Source organism: Manduca sexta, chromosome 14 (assembly GCF_014839805.1).
Source record: "Manduca sexta isolate Smith_Timp_Sample1 chromosome 14, JHU_Msex_v1.0, whole genome shotgun sequence".
Lineage (NCBI taxonomy): Eukaryota > Metazoa > Arthropoda > Insecta > Lepidoptera > Sphingidae > Manduca > Manduca sexta.
In genome coordinates this window covers 1,176,882-1,191,993 of record NC_051128.1, presented here as the reverse complement: position 1 = coordinate 1,191,993, position 15,112 = coordinate 1,176,882, and the positions used below count along the sequence as shown (strand labels likewise).

The 15,112-nt window shown below is 36.5% G+C and overlaps 1 protein-coding gene across 1 annotated transcript in view; it reads left to right on the top strand.

Moving 5' to 3' along the window:
- The first annotated feature begins 986 nt into the window (after positions 1 to 986).
- Positions 987 to 15,112, top strand: part of LOC115452559 (E3 ubiquitin-protein ligase Ubr3) — a 108,276-nt gene continuing 94,150 nt past the window's right edge. Inside the window, exon 1 of the mRNA XM_037438469.1 lies at positions 987 to 1,536. Within this exon, the coding sequence (XP_037294366.1) occupies positions 1,320 to 1,536 (217 nt within the window). The 5' untranslated portion in view covers positions 987 to 1,319. The remainder of the gene's footprint in view (positions 1,537 to 15,112) is intronic.

Genomic DNA, 15,112 nt, shown 5'->3' with positions numbered 1-15,112 from the left:
CAAAAACATTTTTGTATCTGTAGAGTGTTGATCATACATTTTTTAAATTTTAGAATTTAGACCGAGCTTATACATCCAGAAATTCCGTTTTTGAATTCAGATCTGACTCTAAATTACTGGTAATATTGCCCTATATTCAAATTATTCTAAGTACCGAATCCTATACAATTCCTTGTTACCTCATACATGAAGATTTTTTCCGAGAGTGAAGGATTCTTATTTTCTCAAATTGATCTAAATAAATGTCGTTGATGAAAGTTCTCTTTTTAGATCCGCAATTAATTCTACTTCACTTAATTTATAATGAAAGCCGTAATGAGACGATGTATATTTTATTATCTATATGTCTTGGAATTCTAAACAAAGTTTATATTTTGATTTTGACGTGTTTTATTAAATTTTATCATACGATAGTGTCTTGTATAATCTCATTTATATATTTTATTTATTTAATATTCATAAGTGAAAATTTCGTAATCAAAAACGTTTTTTTTAAAATAACTTGACCTCGGGGTTGCTCAATAATTAACTTTTGCAATAATTTATCCCTTCTTTAAATTTTCCAAGTAGGTATTTTGTAAAGTCGAGTTAGAAAGTGGTAAAACCCATTTTTTTTAGTTTTACCAATTTCGAGGTACCTATTTCTAAAATGAATGAAAGTAATAGGCAAAGATCCGTTTTTCAGATCAAAAGCCGTTCTGAATTCAGAATCTGAAAATCGGATGTATAAATCAGACTTAGAGTAAGAGTTTTACAAAGTCCTACCCACAGCCTAGCTTTCAGATCATATATTATCTATGCTTTATAACTTATAGACAAAAAATCTAAGATAATATTTTTCAATAGGTACCTATGTATGTAATTAAAAGCTATTCTATTTATTTATGTATGATTTTAAATTAATAAAATAATCTTTTGTTTCTTTTCTATACAAGTTACTAAAATTTGCAAAACCATGAAGTAAAAAAATAATAATCACGAATCACAATGTGCACTCCGGAATATTTTTTTCAGTTGAGAACACCAAACGAATGGCCGAGTTGTTTCTGCATTACATATTTTCAATAAAACGAAGTTATTTTTATCTATTTTCGATATAACGCAATTATTCTGCAATAATTCATGTCCGGAAACGCGGTGTTTAACCATTAAGTGTTATAAAGTTGGAACCATGGTGCGTCGCGACGTCGTAACCGACTTCAGTTCATTGCCTTATGTAAAACTGGAAATGGTGTTTCTTCCGTGAGTGACCGAAATATATCGTGATATATGTATTCATTGTGATAATTGTTGGTTTGTTTAGTGTTTGAAGTGTTACAATGTCTAATTCAACTGCTCAAGTGTTGATGAAGAAGGGTAAAAGGGGGGCAGCGGCTTATATTGCCGCGGACTGCGCAAGCGGTTCCCCGCAGCACCTGGGCCCACTGCTGGACGTGCTCCTGAACCCCAACAAGGCTATCGACGAGTGGGAGACGATAGACTGGTGCCGGTGGCTGCTGGCCGGCGGACGGACGCCCGACGAGTTCGCCACAGTCGGTGAGTTGCACATAACTGTAGTTCTTTGTAGGTTATCCAGTTATTAAAATCATTGCGCAGTTCTAATGCACCTTACCTATTGTCTAATCGCTCTCGTTTCGATGCGGTCGTGACATTGCATTGTTTGTGCAGTGGATTTTTTCCAAAAGGTTGCATTGTGCATATTTAGCTGATGATAAATATTATAAAAAATATACTGTTTTTTTTTTATCTACAGTTATCTATATTATTGTACAGAAATCAATTTGTTTGTGGATTAATGATGATTTACTGTAGATGAATTATTGAGGTCATCATGTCTGCAATATTTGGCACACTTACTAGAAACAATGCAGTGTTTATATTTTTGTAGTTATTGTAATGGTTAGTTTTTACAACCAAATAAGGGAGCTATAGCATTGCTTGAAAAACTTGAAAGCTGTCCTCACTTTGGAAAAATTATTTGTGAAAACTGTTTGGCTATTGTAAAAAAAATTGTATATAATCCATATGTAAGAATTTGTGCTGTTTCTTTTCCTAAATAAAATAAAATAAATATCCCATACATTTAGTTTTAACATGTCATATGTAATGTACAGGAGTATTATACTAAATCCACTCCAAAATTTAATATTTTGGGAATTATAATTTATCTAGAGATGAGCCCCACTACAGCTCCCCCACACACTTTGTCAAAGGATTTAGTACTCTGTGCATCATCATCACCATCATCATCAGCTGCATAAAGTCCACTGCTGAACATAGGCCTCCTCCAAAAATTTCTGGACCAACCTGTGGAAAGCATACTTGGTGCATGCTTAAACCACATTATTATGACTATATATTTTAAAAGATGCTACTTCATGCTAATACTTAATTGTCTTGATTAACTTATACATGAAACAGGGCCTAAATATGTTATCAATTTATGCAAACATTTTTTGCACTTTTTACTTGTTTATCATTATTAATAAGTAACTAATAACTGATAAGAACTATAGCATACCTCCAGATAACATATCTCTTAAAGTAATAGACATAATACCCAAATTTCATGATAAACATATTTTATTGTTTATGCACATAATAACAATGTAGACAATGTCTTGTGAAAAAACACATTGAAATTGTAATCTTATATCTGCCTTTTTTTAAATGTTTAACTGAATAACAAAACATAATATTATTGTCATGCTTCATCGCTCCATAAATATATCACTATCATAACTGTATTGTTGGCGATTGAATATTTATATCTAACCAGGTAATGAGTATTGTACACAAGGTGTAAAACTCACCATAGTGGGCTAGCAGCCTGTCGGGCTTCAGACAGGCTGGCATAAATGTGTTGTGTGTCAACTGGTGAGCGATAATTGTCCCCGTCAGTTGACACTCTATCTGAAACCTTTCCATTATGCTTATGAAACTTAATGCTCAGTATTTGCAGTATTACAGTGTCTTTCATGACAAAGCCTTAAAGTGCTCACATAGTGCTGGTATAAAATACTTTACCAATTTGGACATTATTCAATTAATAGATGGTATGATTTCATAAAAAAAATTATGTTCATGTTGCATAATAATTATTATTTGTCATTGCAGAAATCCTGCCCATGATTTTTCATTCAAGTGAACGCCTGTAGGCTATTAAGACTATCAGATCCATAATGAGATCTTATGATGCTCTTTTTAATATTACAATTTTGAGATATTAATGACTAAGTAGTAATTTTTCCATGCGGAAGTAGTGAGGGGAATTTACCCTCTCTAATTATTTTTACTTCATAATAATAAATATGATGTTAAAACATTGAAAATTCATGAAACAATGCACCATTTTTGATGATCTTCTGTAGTTATGCGCGTTCGTAAGAGCGTGACGTAGGACACATTTGCGCCTCATTATCGCCAATTTTTCAAAACCTCTTGAAGCTACCTACATCATCTATCTTCCTTTAATCTCTCAAAATTATATTATCAACACCAATCATGACTTGCATCTCGGTTCAGGAAGTATACATGCCTCTCTCAATAAGGTTTTCCCCCGCCTTCTGCAAACATATCGTAACAGATACCAGCCAGTTTTATACTACGGCTAATACGTAAATTTTTTTTATCGTGTTTTAGTTAAAGTTTTTATAGGTAAGGTTATATTTTTCATTTTGGCATGGAACTTCAACGGTAAGCGGATTGGGGTCCGGAAAGTCTCGACTGACGAAAAATCATTATCCCTCATCAATTGACATAATTGTGCCGGCCTGTTTGAAACCAGATATATACAGGCTAATCCTGGAACGCAAAACACAGTGGGCCGCTATAAGTTCTACACGTAGTCACTATCCAGGCGGATACCAATATCTTTCAGAAGGATTCTCAGTTCCTTGATAAAGCGATTCTGTAGGTAGCTATGTCCCTTATACAACGAAAGTCAGTGATGTAAACTTATTTTGCACAACGTGGGTGGTTCGTCAGTCTCACAAAAAACCGACAAATAAATTTTTTGTGTGTGCGTTTCATATTTTCACTATTCCCAAAAGCAATGGCGGCAAATTATCGAAGATCCTTCCGCTTTTATTCTCGTTAAATGCTTTAATTTTCAATCAGGTAAACTACTTGTCCATGTGCCGACCTGAAGCTTGACGTTTCATTCATATATGGTAGCCAATTACATATAATACGGTAGTCAATAACAAACATTCAGTTGTCAGTGTTTCGAATATGGTGACATCATTGCAATACGGAATGTATTTATTATGGCCTAAGCGTTTGGTTCATTGATTGTTTTATGGTCTATTTATGCTAAGTCGTTTGCTAGAAATCAAGTTTTATACTTAACGTACTAACTTAGAAATATAAATTACATAAGGTAAGGTTATATGCCTTTAATTGATGGTAAATATTTTAATGAAGTCCGCACCCTTAGAGACGCTGAAAACAACGACAGTCGCCCGATAAAAAAAAGTAACCCCGAAATACGAAGATCGGGCTAAATAAGTGTGGCAACTACTATCCTTTTTGTAAACGCAACGAGAATACTATCTTGGACTTACTACGGTCATTGCAAGGAGTTGCATGGGAATATGATCCTGAATAGAAAGTCTGACAAGGGGGTATTGGAAGTCAGCAAGTCTCAGGCAAGATTGAGCAGCAATTATTACGCATTGAATTTGTTCATATCTCAAGGTGTTATTATCTTTTAAAGGCCAATATAATTTAAATGACACTAGGGCTAACTTGCACAACTAACTAGACTGGCATAAAACATTTAATTACTTTTCATTGTCCTGTCTCGTCAACCTTTAATAAATGAGTATGACAATGCAATCTTTTTAAAAATTATTCGTATTAGCGAGTCTATCGCTGTTTCTCTCTGATCGTAGGCCCCCCTAAATTAGCTCAAAACGTCCCGATCTTGAGCTCGCAACCATCCCCACCGCCCTTACTCCGGAAGCATGTTGATAGCCCAAAAATAAGTCAGTAATTGAACCCAAGTACAACAATTTTATTAGTACCTGCCTACCCCATAACACGTGAAACGCGATGTTGTGTAAACGTAACCAGTCGACCATCGATGTGACCATTTTTGACCATACTCGTAATACATGTGTTTCAACCTTGGCCGCTGAGTCACCACATCTTTGTATTGGTTCAACTAGATAAACAATTGCAGGTACCAATGCAATATTTCCTAGTATTATATGAGTAATATAGACAATGGGTGATTTGTGGCTGAACATACTTAAACTGTTCACTTATCTAAAAACTAAGAATTATAATCTAAGAAGAATACAGTCGCAGGAAAATAATAATAGAAATCGACTCATAAATCTCGTGTGCAGTAATAATAAGTATAGAACACTATCTTCACACAATGTTACTTAAAAACCATTGCTTGGCAGCAGCCATATGACTCGTGATACTTACCAACTATCCACATGGACTTTGGCATATCAAGTAAACACATTTATGGTGTACTTAAATTATCCCCCTAGGGTACCACTTGAACCCACGCAACCCTCGTCAATCCATGAGGCTTCACACCGCCGCCAAACCGCAGGTGCAAGTGTCAGTCCACCATCGATCGAAGGTTGTCGTTCAAAGGTCGTATTAATATTAATCAACCCGTGAGTAGTAAATGGCTTCAGAGTAAAGCAGCTGGTGCTTACGATTTAAACGCGATTGTAAAAAATATTGACTGACTGAGTTAAGGGCATTTAAAAATTTAAGGTCAAGGATTTAGCGGGGTGTTTAATAACATCGATTATTCAGTGATGGGTGCTGGTGATGAGCGTATCCTCTGTTCGCAATTTTGAGACCCTGATATGCTAGGGAGCAAATATTTTCGAAAATCGACTATTCGAATTTTCGTTTTTTTTTCGTATCGTATGCTTCAAATTTGGAATTGGACCGAAGACATATCTTTACAGCAAGTTTTCTACCATTTAACTATCGAGACGATTAAATAATGACCGTTTATCGGATCGCCAAGCTGGACTCCTGACTAAGATCACGTACGCGATGTTTATCTTATTGTTTTTGGATCGACCGTATCAGACGATGTTCATTTCTGTTGATTCAAATTATAGACACGTGAGTTCAAGGTCAGCAGTATTTAATTGTTTCGGTTTTAATACGAAGTAAATTTTTAAAGACAGTTAACATACAAGAATGTGATATTAGTATTGCGTTGGCAGAGAAATCCAAGTGGTTATAGCATTCGGCATGATTTACCTATGCACACGACATTCAAACTTATCTAGTAAGGTGCGTTGGGGTTAAATCGGACGCTTTTTCGACGTGTTAAACAGTCTTCTCGAATTATTTTTTTTCAATAATTCTATAGGAGCTATAATAATGAATCATTAACTTAGCTATATGTTATTAAATATACTAAATGGTATATATTTTTTCAATCCCTTATATATAACAGTTAATGTTTTATAGGGCTTTAAAAAAGTACCATACTTTTAGAAATGTGTGAGAAAGATAGGACCTTCACAGGTATAGTTCGGACTACTATCTAAAATCGTCTGTGATACAGGGATTCTAAAATTCATAAAAAGAGCATATTCTGATCTAGATATTCATTTATAAACATTCAAAAAAAAATATAAATTTCGTAAGATATTTTTAGAAGCCAACTTTGTTTTTTTAATAGTTCTAGGCATACGATCATACCCCACATGAGTGACACTGTAGATATTTTTAAAAATATACGAAGAAATAGTACATGCACGTGTAAATAAACAATAAATAAACCAAATCGACCATTCATCTGAGCTAAAAAAAAATACACAATTAAGTAGTGAGTTCAGACGTTTTCGTGTATAAATTTTGATAAAAACTTGCAATATTTTACAAGTGCTAGATCGAACGATTTTTATCCGTTCTTTAACGACAAATAATTGTATGTGTAAAGATCGGATCTCAGGGAATATACGTGTTTCGACAAATTTGAATAAACAAGTCACAAGATTTATTTCCTTTATGATAGTATATACCTACAAAATTAATTAAAAACAGTAAATACTCAATTAAAATTAGGCAAATTCTTGCATGGGGTTAATCCGGATCTGCCAGGAAACGACAAAACACCGATATTCTGTTTGTTAGCACCGTAAACATTATTTACTTGACGGATTCACTCATGTGAACTAGTGGAACGTAGGGTACAAGATGGGGTCGCAGGTAGTGTTGTCCGAAAACAAAAATTATAACACAATTACGAGTTATTTGATTTATACGATGTTATACCTCCTACGATCTTACCCCAACGCGCCTTAGCAATACTACATAACTTCTGTTTGAAATTGATTCCGCGGCATCAGAAAGGAATTTATTGCCACGGTATTGGACAGAGCGCCAAAGGATCCCCCGGGATGCCGCAGCGCACGGCGTATGCAATGGCAAGCTGAAGGACGCCGTGTCTCCTACTTCGCACGTATTTATTATGAGGAGACAAGATGTGTTTTTGGTTGCAACATGGAAAAAAAAACGCGGCACGTCACAAGATGTCTTGGTAGGCCGCCGGAATGCTACAGTATCTAAGCGGCTAGTGTGTTAACCGATGGCAAAATATTCTGCCATTCCGTATCGGTGTGCCTTTATGCAACGCCTCATTAGACTTTAGAGTTTACGTATATTTTTAATTACCAGCAGAAATGTAACCACATCGCCGTACGTGAATAAAAAATACTATTGTATAATAATATTGTATTAAGGAAGTTACGTCCCAAACCTTGTGGGTGGTTTGAATAACATTTTTTTTTATCCTGACCTAAAAACAGTTACCTGCACTAATCCCATTCGTACGTGACATTTATGTAAGCCGAGTGCATGTTTGCAAAATGATTTTGCGTATTTGTTTTATTATAATCGACTGCTATACATGGCTCCATACATTTTAAGGCAAAACCTGTAAGAACTTCAAATATTCTTATAGATTTCGTCAATCTAAGAATTCAATATGTAATTCACTGTCGATAGCTTAACGACCCAGTGATTATATCGCTTTATAATACCCATTCCATTTTTATGACGTAACGCTTAGACGAACGAACTGTTTGACAAACTAATTGTGTTTCTCGATGGAACGTATTTAACTTTTTCTATTTGTAATCAGTCTCATCATCGTCATAAGCCCTGTATCATTATATCCCACTGCTAGGAACGGGCCTCCTCTACTACCGAGAGGAATAAGGTCAGTCCACCACGATGACCTAGTGCGGATTGGTAGACTTCACACACCCTCAAAGTTCCTATACAGAACTTCTCGAATATGCAGGTTTCCTCACGGTGTGTCCATTCACCGTTAAAGCAAACGATAATTCACAAAGAATCAGTCTAGTGGTTGTTAAATGGAAAGGTTTGATACCAAATCCAATATCAAAAGAAAACGAAAGTGTGATGTCATTGTAATAGGCATGTTTGGCCTACAAACACTAATCTATGGTAGATGCTAGATGGATATCTAAAAGCCGTAACCTGGCATAGTGCCAATGTGGTAGACAATGACGCAATGGTCTCCTATGTTTTGTATACAGTTGGGCTAGCATTCTCTGACGTGTTAGAAGTAACACGGAATCTTTGTAAAGCATAATAAATAATGCATATAATCATTATAATTACATCAGGTGACAAACTTACAGGTTCTAACAGGTTAGTGTGAAAATCTTTATGGCAGAGGTCTGTATTTAGACACAGTGTGGTCTGTCTGTCACGGTCTGTGTTTGGACAAAGGCTGGAATTGATGATGTCCTACTTGCTCGTTTGCCGAATTATGCTTAAAACAGAATCAACGTGTCTATCAGAGTCGCATTGCATCTTGTTACAGCCGGAGAATGTAGAAATTGTTGTCGAAATTATTTTGTGAATTTGACTTTCTTCAGTTTGGAGGGAAGAAGATTGAATCTTCAAGGATTAAGGTTGCCCAAACAAAAGCCTAATTAGGGCTTTCATAAAGTAGCCTCTTTGTAGCTTGTGTGGTCAATGTTTTTGTAATCATAAATTAAGAAAACCGCAAGCAAACGGTACTGGATATTGAAACTTTGATTACAGTGTGCAAAAGCCATATTACGCTTGTAATTAAGGTTAGGGAAATTGTATGAAAGCCGCTGTCTAGACACTAGATAGGCATATTTACCGTTGAGGTAAATTGAAATTTATCGATTCTGTATTAAATTTATGTGTTGCTAGGCTATATGGAATAATTTTACCTCATTCAATCTTGTTTGTAAACGGAGAGGGCATAAACCTGTCTGAAATGCGAAATGCAAGTTTGTTGCGTTCGGTACGGTTAGCGAGATCATTGCTAGTTAACAAGACATGCCTCTTCCTCAATGCCATTACTTGAAGTCGATACTTGCAGGTTTCTCGCATATTATAATAAATGTTTCTTGATAGAAAAATATTTTCAAAAGTACGAATGATCAATTATTTTAATATAAACCGCCATTCTAAAAGTAGATACTGTGCAAAGGATACGCAAACAAATATTTATAACAAACACGTCTTACTCGTCATCGGTGCATCCTCATCGTGTTTATGAAAATTGGTATACAGGACACTATTCTACGCCAATTTCACAAAGATATCGTAACACGACCGTGTTGCGAGCTTCCATTGTCATAGAGAATACAGCCCCTGAATATAATCATCACGGTATTCCAAACATCAAACAAACCTGAATCTGTTCAGATATTATATTAATATTAACTCACCGCAGTGATTTTAATACACAGATAAAACGAGTTCCAGGTTCTATTACCGCGTCGGCAACAAATAAAGCATAACATCACATATTATTGTGTCAACGACACGGACGTTTCCTAGTCGGTTTGCCGTTCATATAACGCCTAATACGCTTGCATGGTAATAAAATGTACATTGCACTAATATACTGTTCCATAGTTATACATGTTAAAATAGAAGAGCGTCGACTATACAAATTATTTGGGGGACATGAGAAACCGGTTCGTTTGGATAATCGAAATCTACAATTATATAATATGTGTCATACATACATAGTATCACGCCTCTATCCCATACATATCAATACTAGCGACCCGCCCCGGCTTCGCACGGGTGCAATGCTGACTATTTAATGGATGTTATTATTATACATATAAACCTTCCTCTTGAATCACTCTATCTGTTAAAAAAAACCGCATTAAAATTCGTTGCGTAGTTTTAAAGATTTAAGCACACCTAGGGACAGAGAAAGCGACTTTGTTTTATACTATGTAGTGATATCAATAAAAAAAAACTCATCACACATAATGGAACTATAATAAAAATACAAAGCAATCCTTCAATAGAACAGATAGATCTCATAAAACAATAAAGTTCATTCGGAGTTAAATTAAATTGTATAATTAAGGCACGCTCCGCCGACGCTGGATTGATTTTGTTTCTTCACAAAACAAAAAATAATCAAACTTTATGGTCTTCTTTAAAATTTAACTGTTCGTTAAACTTTTTCGAGTTTTTTTACACCATAGACCAGCAAGCGAGCATGTTGGTCACCTGGTATCTAGCGTTCTTCACTGCTTATAAATATTCCAAATATTAAGAGAATATTTTTTTAGTGGAGCATAACGTTTGATAGTAGACAAACAGCATAACATCGCGCGACGAATATTTTACCAGACGTTCCTTTAATCGATTCTGGTGTTGCGCCAGATTTATTACATACGTCATTCAGAAATTTTTGTCGATCACAAGATTTTTGTAAACAATATATTCATATTTTTCAAGAATTTAGAATTTGTTTCCTTTCCTACATACTATAAATATTGCGCTCAACTTATTCTAAAACGTCTGTTAATTTTTTACTCGGTCTATGAGCTAAACAATGTCTGTTCTTTGTAACATCTGGCTTAATTTAATAATGACTAAAATATCCTCCAAACAGGAATACTTCATTGCATGATAACTATTGCTTGCCGCTACAAATGCATAAATATCTGGCAGCTGCTTACATAGAATCTTTCAATCAGGTATATATCAGCTAAATTATAAAGCCGAAGTTAGCGTGGCTTCGACGTCTGCAGGATCGGCGCTCGTCTCCTTGACCTTGCATGACTACAGCAGGCTCGGGTCCGACGCGGCCGCTGTCGGCGCGCCGTGAAGGCCGTGCGGCTGTTTTTTCAAGCCCTAAAACTTGTTGCTGTACTTACCTTTGATTTGGGTTCATTAAATGCTGGCTTGTTGATTTGTGATTGATTTTCTTTGTTATCCCGGTATGGCAGTGTCTATATTGAGTCTGATGGTAACATCTTAGAGTACATGTCGATTATAGATTTAACTTTACCGTCTAAGTGACCGTCACTACTTAAGAGAGTATTTAGATTATTGAGTACCGCCATTCTAGTTCTATATGTATACCATCAAACACAAGAATAACTACACAAAACAGCCTCCGCAATACTACAACTAATTGGTTGTTGGCTCAACATGTACAAGTACTGCCCTACTCGCCGTTGAAGACCGCGCTGCCGCTCGCCTCCTTGACCTTGCGTTTGGAGCCAGGTCAGCCCGCTGGCGGCGTGAAGGCCGCCCGTCTGTTTTTACCCGCGCCGCGCATGTTGCCTGCCGACACTCGGCTAAAATTAAACGTCTGTTTCGCGGACATGGTTGGAGTCTCGGCTTATGATTATGAGAACTGGAATAATGTAGATGTAAAGTGAAGTTTATGGGGTGTTTCCGATATATTTTATGGTTGTGTCTTTCATTTATTTAACACAGCATGATTAAGTTTATCAAATTAATACAGGACTATGATTATTGAACATGTTTTAAATAGACAATGCGTAGTTAATGCATGTTTAGGTTTCAATATGGTTTTATTTTATTCGTATTTTGTTATTTCCTTACGTAATACGATGCGGGATTCCCACTTGTGATAAAATTTACTTTACTGTGCCAGAATACTGCAGATTGGTTTACAAGCTAAAGAATTTGTGACCTGAGATACAATGTAACTAGATAAATCTTTGACCAGCGTGGAGAGGTAGCTATCTGCGAATATAGTTTTTTCGACCAGCGCACACCACTGTGAGATCGGCGCAATATATTTTTTGGCAATAATGTAAAAATTATTTGGTTTAATAGTCTGCCTGACTGTTGACGTTAGTTCACCTAACATAAGTAAACTACAGACACCCAGCTAAGCTAATGAAGACATAGTTCTAATCTCATACTGATGTAAGAATGCCTAAAACTTATTTTTGAGCGAACGAGACCATCCGACCATCTTCCACATATTAAATAACCCACCAAACTAACGAGTTGCATTCCGGGATCTGATAAATTCAACATAATTGACTAACATAAAGGCACAGCGTTTACCCGTCGATGTTCTTTGTCGCGTCAAATTAAAAAAGATAAAATAAAGAGAAATGACACGTTATGATATCACTCCGGCACACCCCATGCATAACGTAATATAAAAACCTCTCGACAAATGGCACATCTCGGGCGAACGCCCTCGGCTGCGCACGCGCAGTTTTTGCAACCTGCCCCCGTCCCAGTTGCGAGTCGACGCACTCGATGCGGCTGACCCAAATGTCGGATATAACGATATTATCACCCGCGTAGCATCGTTGTTTAAATTGAATGTCGCCGTTGATTGGCAGGTGTGGTCGGAACGAATCAATCTTGTTGCTTGTATGGATGGTTAATTGGGGACTGATAAAGCAGATACACAAGCTGAGTGCATTGAAGTGTCAGTTGAGCTTCACTTTACAAATTACGTCAATCAAATCGGTGACATGTTTAGGGATAATTAAATAAACTGAACGAAGAAAGAATTGAGATGTTGATGAAAGTAGATGCTGGGTGAATGATACACCAGAACCGCTGGAACAGAAAGCCATAGTTTCTACCTACACCTGATATGCGTGCTTGATAATAAAGCAAAATATCATACACTTAATCACTACCCAGGAAATCTCAAACTATGAAGTCTACGAACTTGTTTGTCGTAAAGATCTTCCTGCTTGCCAGCCAGAGAGCGCGCGGGTCATCCTAAATTACCAATAAAGTTAAAAGAATATAATATATAAACTAACTTTTAAATATTTATCTTTTGTCATACCCCAAGCGAATTGCTTTGTTTTTCATTTGTAAAAAATTGGCTATACTTTCAAATTCAATTCCAAATTCCGAGTATCGTAATTGGCATACCGGTGTCACCATAGTTAATAGTGAACGCGGCTTCTTCCAAGCAAATTCTTTGAATAAATCTCAAGAAATGCAACCTCCTGTCGGAAACACGACCAGTTTCAATCAGAGATCGGAGCGTACGTACGGTAAAACAAGTTGTGCCTATTTATAACGTCCAACGCTTAACGTGGTTCTATTAATAAGCTCATGAATTAACCGGCCGAGAACAAATTGACATGTAAAGATGACAATATGTGAGTTTGTGTGAAATGTGACGATTGTACGTGAATAGGCTTGACACTTTGCATGATATGGCGAGTTGAGGTGACCACACATAGGACGGTGGTGTGGGCGCGCTGGAGCCTTTATATGAAATTGTAATCTTGTAATGCGGCCGTGTTGCGTTATCTTCATGAAATTGGCGTGGAATGATATTGATACACTTTATCACGCATTTATCCCAGAAAGGGTATGCAGGGGCGCAACCAGAGCACCCACTTTTCGCCAAGTGTGTTCCGTCCTATGATGTGGTAGGGGCGAGCCTATCGCCATATCGGGCTCAAATTCCAGACTCCGGGCTGATACTGAACAGAAAATCTCAAATATTACTGCCCGACCCGGGATTCGAACCCAGGCCCTCAGAGCGCTCTCGTACCGCGCATGCAGTACAACTACGCCACGACACGACGACACAACACGACGCGGTGCGTTAAGTGCTTGTTACGCTGAGAAAATAATGTGTGGCACAGAGAATAAGGCCCCTGGGTCGAGCTCATTTTATACATTAATCCGTTCATTATAATCAGCGCTTGCTTTAATTGTAAGCAATTGAACGAAAAATGTTCAAAGCACAATATTTTTTCAAATATTTGGTGTTTTTTCAAATATTTTTGTTGTTGAACCAGCGAATTGGTTTAGTACGGCTTAATTCCAGGAAACAGCATATTTGGGTGACAACTGCTTTTTATATCAAGTTTGTCTTCCTAGCCGATAGCAATGACTGTGACTAGTCACACAGTAACACTGTGCGCCAAGCTTTATGTCTACCTAGTATTAAACAAACTTAGATTCAACTTTAAGTTTATTTTTCTATTTTAGAGCATGTAATTAGTGGCTACAGTAGACGTAAGAGGGTGTTCAAGTATTATGTAACGCAATTTATAAAGATTTTTGAACCTTCCTCTGAAGGCCTCTTAATCCAAAACTATGCCTGCTCGTTTTCTTATGTTTTGGCAATGTTCCCACAATTCTAAGGTTGTAAGGGTTCAATTTTCATGAGTAATGGTGATCTCTTATTATTTACCATCAAAAGTCTTAACGGATCATTAGCCTAAAAATATTTCCCTTACGTGAAACTATACGTCACTTAGCAAGAGGTTCACATATCCTCTATGTCTTGTACTGAACCAAAAAGCGAGCATACGTACGCACGTACAGTCGTGTTTATGGTGGATATAGGTAGATCGGCATCTCCTGGACACCATCAAAGGGTGCAGCGTTTACTTGCTTGACTTTTATTAGGACTTGATACATTTCTACGGCTCCACTAACTAACCATAGTGCAGTGTAATTATTATTTTGCCATTTGAAAAGAAAAACAAAGGCCTCACGTAAAGATACCAAACTGTTCAAACATTTGCAATAGCAAGGATGTTAATAAAAAGGTAAATTGAAAAGGTAATATGTGTGGTTCTAACATGACGCACGTGGCTATTTTAATAGCACTATAGAATAAAAAAAAATCAAATAACATCGGCGAATTGAGAATCTTCTCCTATGTTTAAAGTCGGTTTAAAAGGAAAACTATGTTCATACAATTTTATACCGCAGCGAAAAAGCAATATTGTGACAAAGTATATCAAAGGCAATGAAATTATTATCTTAGGGTGACGACATTAGACAGTTTACTGAAACGTTCAGTATTGTCTTATGA